General features: G+C 39.4%; 1 protein-coding gene across 3 annotated transcripts in view; it reads left to right on the forward strand.

Moving 5' to 3' along the window:
* Nucleotides 1-6,430, forward strand: part of LOC104850230 (dual 3',5'-cyclic-AMP and -GMP phosphodiesterase 11A) — a 355,951-nt gene extending 349,521 nt beyond the window's left edge. For all 3 annotated transcript variants that reach the window (XM_010607069.3, XM_010607066.3, XM_010607067.3), the window contains one exon: nucleotides 1,359-6,430. In XM_010607069.3, the coding sequence (XP_010605371.1) occupies nucleotides 1,359-1,514 (156 nt within the window). In that variant the 3' untranslated portion in view covers nucleotides 1,515-6,430. The remainder of the gene's footprint in view (nucleotides 1-1,358) is intronic.
* Nucleotides 6,431-7,071: the final 641 nt, after the last annotated feature.

Consider the following 7,071-nt stretch of genomic DNA (forward strand, 5'->3'; position numbering starts at 1 on the left):
AGGGTCTCTCTATGTAGTTGAGACTGACCTGGAACTCACTATGTAGCCCAGGCTGGTTTTGAACTCACAGCGATCCTCCTGCCTCAGCCTCCCAAATGCTGGGATTATAGGCATGAACCACCACGCCCAGCTACCACTGAGATTTCTTGTATATATTTTAAGATGGGTGGCTTTACTTATTTATTACTCATACTTACAAGATGCTTAACAGATAGTTTTTGCTAATCATATTTTACTGGCCAAATATTTGGAAGCTCCTCAGAGTGAAAAGTAAAAGATTTACAAGGTTTTAAATTCCATGTTTACCTTTCAAAAAAAGAGTTAGTGAAGCAGAGAATTATGAAATTTCCCCATTGGACAAACATTGTGCCCTCAGGCTTGTAAGACATTTATCTGTTTCTGTTTAACTTGAGCTTCCTGAATTCATTCTAGCTGGCAAGAGGCAATGTCCTCAGGTGCATCCCCAGGCTCTCCAGACCCCAAAGGGAGCATGCACCTTAAATTCAATTGCACTGTCTCACTGAAAGAGGCTCTCAGGTTTTGTGAGGCCAGAAACTTAAACCATTCAGGAGTAGAGAGATTCTTGTTTTTAAGAATTGCACAAAGTTACATTCAAAATAAAATATTTAGAAGGCCTGGTACAAGTGAGGACCCTGTGGCCTGGGCATGTGCCCAATGGTCTGCCTGCCTCTGGACACCCCCCACACCCCAATGTGGCCCTTTTCCTCACCTCACTCATGGCCCTGTTCCCATCTTCTACATTTCTTTCTCTTTCTGTCACATCTGTTTCTGTATGTTTCTCTATTGATCTGTCTATTGAGCCAGGCTCCCAGGTCTTTTAGCCTTAAGAATGAGCCTCTCCTCTTGCCTCTTACCATTTTAACTTAGCCTTTGCTTGTTCAGGGACCACAACCCAGGGGCACCAGTGGCGGAGTGATTGTACATTTGTCTTGGTAAAAATTTAAGTTAACAGCGCATTGAGACCTGGGCCCTCGGTGACAGGCAAAGGTACAAACATTAGTAGAAAAGTGTGAGCTGAATATTTTTCTTCTGTCTTGCTTGATACAGTTGTAAGACAGGCTGTGAGTCTAGGAGGCTGGCTCCCCCTGGAGTTGTACACTGCCACCCTGCTTTCTTTTGCCTTCTTTGCACAGGTTCTATTAGTACAACACAATGGTGTTAAATGCATATTTACTTCTTGTACATAGCTCGTGTTTACCAAAATAATGTACATTTCTTATAGCCATTTTCATTCTCCTTATAAACTGAAGGCAGAAATCCTATCTATCTCTGACTCAGGTTCCTCTCTCCCCACCTCTTTGTTGTTGTTGTTGTTGTTGTTGTTTGTTTTGTTTTAGGCATTGGTGAGAGTCAATGTGAAACTAAAGCCTATGCTGGATTCAGTGGCTGCAAACCGAAGTAAGTGGGAAGAGTTGCACCGAAAAAGACTGCTGGTCTCAGCTGCCTCCCCATCCTCAACCAGCCTCATGGTGGCTGAAGAAGACGGAAACTAAACCTCTGTCTTCTCGGAGCTGCTGCACAATGAGTGTGGCCTGAAGGACCAGCTCCAACCCAGCCATCTCATCCTTTTGTTCTCATAGCTCAATCAGACCTGAAGTCTTGGGGATGTGGATGCACTGGGAAGTGTTCTGGGCTCTCAGCATGGAGTGCTCAGCAGCTGAGAACAGTACAGAAGCTCAAAGAAGAGGAGCGTGGAGCCTCAGCTGCCCCTGATGATTGCACATGGGCTGAGACAAAGGCTTTCGGTACAAGACTGGTTTGGACCCGCAGACCTGGGGACAGCCAGGTCTGCCCAGTCTGAGTTGAGGGAATATGGAACAGTGAAAGCATGCTTACTGCTGCTTCATTCAGTATATGCGCTTCAATCTGTTACGAGCCAAACACTGCCTGATTCTGTAGCCTTTCCTAGAGTGCCCTTTTAGGCCAGACTGTCCCAGGAATCCAGCTTTGTATTCCATAGAGGTATTTTATTTTCAGTCCTACAGCTTCTTTTTTTTTTTTCTTTTAAAGATAAATAAGATGGTTTATCTGGGGAAATAAAGGATGAAAAAACAAGAGGATAGACAGCTACCATGTGGTGCAAGGGGACATCAGGGCCGAGTACCACACCTACAGCTTCTTGATGTCAGATCAGAGCCTCCAGAATTGCCTACCTGGAAGATAAAAGCTATACTACCCTTATAGACACCAACCAATCCTAATGCCCCCAGAAGTCCATAGCAGTAATGCAGCAGATGTGTTTGTGTGATTGATGTTTACATAAGATTTGTAACCTACAGTGAGATCATGGTCCTACTTTGCAGTTTTCAAATTCAGCCTTCATTGTAAACCAAGACTTCTCCCAGGAGAAATGGATTCATAAGCTCTAATTAAAGCAAAGAGGAAAGGAAATCTATAGCTAGATTTACCCCCCCGCCAAGTGACCTAAGAACATCTACGAACTATTTCCAACAATGAGAGGTATTTCACAGGACACACAGCAGAGCATTGGAAACTGAACACTGACTAGCTTGAGTTCTACCAAGGACAAGTTCTGGTATGAAATATTCTACCACTAACCAATGTAAAGCCAAATGCAGGAATCCTCAATTTTATATTAAGTGTAAGAAAGGATGTTTGAAAGGTTAAGAAACAATAGTCTGGGCAGAAAGCACATATTCTATAGGAAGTCAGCCTCATAATAAATAAGAATAAACTCTATTGAATAGAATGCCTCTCAGCCGGGGTTTTAGCTCAGTGGCACTATGCCTGCCTCGCAAGCACAAGGTCCCGAGTTCGATCCCTGGTACCAAAAAGAAAAAAAGAAAAAAAAAAAGAATCCCTCTCTCTCTTTACCTGAGGGATTGAGAATTGGGTGTGTCTTATCCAAAGAATGCTAGGCTAGAAGTTAGACTTTTACTGTATTTTTGTCACTATTGATTGGATGACCGGGGACAAGTCATTAAACTTTTCTGCATTTGTTTCCTTATTTGTTAGATGAGTTTACAGTGATTTTTAAACATGTATTAATTTTAGAGCTCTCTGTTAAATAAATCTTTCAGTGAATCTCCATAATATTAGATATCTAAAAACTGAAGTTCTCTGCTTGAAGAAGTTTGTGGATCTATAGTCCCTACACATCTTCACCTCTGGTTATTTACCTGGTGGTCCACAAAGGGACTCTGAGGACTTTGAAAATCTCTGCACTAAATGAAACCTGAGATTTATTCCAGCTCTGAAAAATCTAAAATTTGCAAAACGTTTTTTAGTTCTTATATTCACTGATCAGTATTAGTTACTAATGTTACTAACCGAATCTTAAAGAAATAGGGGCCAGGCTCCACAAGGACATTATTTCCCTGGCACGCAGGAGTCACTTGGGAAATGTTTGAAAAAGAAATTAGTAAAATTAAAATGTGAAAATGGAAGTTAGGGAAAACAGATAATCATAGAGAAGAAATAAGTTTTGTTATGGCAAGAAACAAAGTAAATTACAACCCAGACAAGGAGAGGGAATAATGGAAGGAGAAGGACAGAAAAAAAAGACCAATAAAGAAAATATAGAAAATGAGGCAGGTGCTAAAGGGGGCTGCCAAAGGAAAAGGGAAAGTCAATCCAGACAAAGAAAAATGGCACTTCCAACCACAAAATGGAGGTGTAGAATCTCGTCAGTTGTTTAAGATAAAGACAACTGAGCAGGGAGGGGTTTGACCAAAAAAGAGAAGGAACGAATGGGAGCCCTAAAAAAATAATGTTTCTGGCCACCCTTTACAGCTGTCTCTGCAGGGAAGGCTGGAGAAACTACAGGAGAAAATGAGTGCAGGAAAAATTGCCTCTGCAGAGCAGGTAAGAGGAGGTCGTTCCGATTTATGGATTTTATTAAGCCAGTTTTCTGAATCACTCCTCCATAAAGGAAAATAGCTTCTGCAGGGCTGTCTCTCTTCCTTCAGGTGAGAAACAAAGGCTGGGTGGAGTTAGGAGCAGACGGGTCTGCGAGATCCTCAGGCATCTGCAGCTGCGAAGCGCTGCAGGTGCTTCTGGTACTGTGCCATATCACGACGATCTCACAAACGGGAATTGAAAATCAGTCCGTGTTGAGGCAGAGATGAGCGTACATCTGTTAACTTCCCCGACAGAGAATAAATAAATAAATAAGTAAATGGCCAAGACAAACGGACGCCAGTCCGTGCACAGCAACATTCGAAAGCACAGGCTTTATGATAAAACTGGACGTAGGGTCGGTGAGAGACCACAGGCAGCTATAAACACAGTAGCTACCCTGAAGCTTGATGCTGCATATTGCTAAGGGGAACATAATTTATAGCACAAACCCTACAGCTTCCACTAAGGTTGAGTTTTACTCTCATTTTCTTGCCTTTTTATTGGCTTCACTGCACGGTTGCCAATAGCAACATCCACTGGTAGCAAGGGGAGTTCAACACCATTGCAATCTGCCGTACAGCGGAGCCCTGACAATGTCAACCATCAATCAAGTAGCTGTTTGTAATTGCCTCCATCTATTTCTCCTGTCTCCAGATATCCTTCCTATTGTGGGTCAAGATTCAGAAACTGCTGACTAATGCCACGATCTGTCCCTCCATGACCACGAAGCAGTGGAAGTGAGGGTAGCAGCCTTCTTGGTACCAACAGCCCTGGGGGTTGGAGGTTGAACTTCTGAAAATTTGAAGTACTTTTAATCCCTTTATAAAATAATTTATAATTTCCAAGAATGTGAGGTACACGTGGTTTGCCATATAGTTTGCTTTTCCAAAACAAAGAAAAAGAAAACTCCCCAGTCCTCATTATTAGTGTTTATTATAATTATCTAAGTAGTCCTTCTATTGAAGGGAGGCATTCGAAATGTGAGCCTCCTTGCAAAACCTCAAACTGACCAGATTAAGTATGCTTCCTGGGGCCTCTTGAGACTAAGAGTTGAAATGACATCATCCTATATTTTCTATGAGAGGTATTTTTTTTCAGACATAACATTTATTTATTATTAGTCAATATTGCAAATAACACCCATTTGGCCTACAATACAGCCTATCCTGACAGGTAAGAACAGAGTGGTATTCTGTGAGAGTCACCATCCAGTGCACAGTAGACTGAGGCTCCACCCTACCTGGCCACTGGCTGGACCGGTAATCTTGGGACTGTCCAGGTCTTAGGTTTTCCATCTGTTAAATAAAAGCAATGACATTTATTCCATTTCCACACCAAAGAATGAGCTGTGTTTTGCTTTTTAAATTTTTTCTAAAGCGTTTTATTTTTTCTTCTCAGATACAATACTACCAAACCTAACGAGGTCATCTTCTCACTAAAGATAGAATAAAGAATTACATGTGTGCAGTATATATAAAAACAATATATATTTTTAAAATGTATCATATGGTCACTGATACATTTTGAAAATATATATCTGTAATTTCATCCAGAACAATTTTAGATTTTCTCATTCATGGGTATCCCATAAATGATGTCATTTATTTATAAGTAAATTTATAAGGTGAGTCAAAAAAGTTAGCATTGTATGTGCATTTTCTGTTTCTAAAATCTGAGGTGCCTGTGCATTTCCAGGTATTTTATATTTGCAAACATTGGATTAAAAATAATCTTCACATATTTTGTATTCGAGGAATGGTAATATATTAATTCTCCTGGAATTTGGTTGCCTTTTCTGTGTATTAAATTTTATCATACTTTATTCATTTATCTTAAGTCATTAAACAATCTGCTCAATTTACTCTGCAGTACAATTATTTTGAAACCTATTTCTAAAACAAAAACAATTTTTAAAAAATCCATTTTTCCTGATAATTCTTATAAATTTCAGAAAGACAAAAAGACAGTCTCATCTCCAGTAACAGTGTGAAACAATTTCCTTCAAGTGGGACAGAAATCTAAATATATTTGGGAAAGAGTTAAATATAAAGAAAAATGCTTTGGCTGGCGGGGGAAAAGGCAAAAAGGATTTATTAAAGCCATGGAAACAAAACTAATTTGGAACCTTAAAAACTGGCGATGTCCCTGCAGTGAAGTTTTATTATTTGCCTCAGAATAATGGTCTCTGAAATTGTTATTCTGCCATGTGCTGTAAAGAACTCCCCAAATTCAAATGTACTAGGAATTTAAAGGTTAAATCTGGCTTCAAGGCCAAAACTTCCTAAGTTTCCTAAGTGAACAATAATAGAATAAAACATATGGATGGCAGAAATAAAATGAGGTGTATCTAGAGAATTTCATGGTGAGCATTTCTATTTAGCAATGCCCAGTGTTGTCCATATCACTATCTTTCCCTTAACTAATCATTTTTGGTTGTGCATCTACTTTAATTTTGAATATTCTTGCAGATTTGCTATCTCTCTCAGCAGTGCTAAAAATAAATCATCTATCTGTGTAGCATATCTACACCAATGTCACTGAACGTATACACTGGTACAGCAGTATGTTTATTAAGCAAATAAAATTTTTGCTGTGAAAAGTGTGTTCTTTAAGATTGTCATTTATCTTTGTGTTCACTTTCTATGTACATATGTTTATATTAAAATCTCAATTTCTCATTTGCTTTAGATTAAATCATATTTAGATGAATTAAAAACAAGCATATAGTGTGAAATAGGAAGCTAGGTTTCGTTGAGCCTCATTCCCTGGGGGGAGGAGGGGATATTGCTGTTACCATTTTATTTTGATGTACAATCATCTAAAAAGGATCCCCTACTGACTTGCTTCCTAATTATTATTGTTTTACACTAAACAAGGGAAATATGTCTTCAGCTGAGTTGTTTGCAGCCATTCCCTTTGTATTTCCCAGGCTGATGTTTCTTTGTAAGAATGCTACATTTTAGACTGCATGGTCATTTCACGAGCAACTAATCCATGATTTTAAATAGACTGCTTTAAGAGACATAAATACCTTTGTTTTTTATAAAATGCTTAATATTTAATGAAAGCTCTGGAATAATCTTTATGTCCTTCAGAAGGCTGAGAAAAAGAAGTATGGCTCTGAGAACCTACAACTGAAATTCTGATCATGAACCTTGTCTTGATCTGTGACGTCTGCCTCTCTGAGAG

The sequence above is a fragment of the Fukomys damarensis genome, unplaced genomic scaffold, assembly GCF_012274545.1.
Source record: "Fukomys damarensis isolate Sample0158 unplaced genomic scaffold, DMR_v1.0_HiC HiC_scaffold_26, whole genome shotgun sequence".
In the NCBI taxonomy this organism is placed as follows: domain Eukaryota; kingdom Metazoa; phylum Chordata; class Mammalia; order Rodentia; family Bathyergidae; genus Fukomys; species Fukomys damarensis.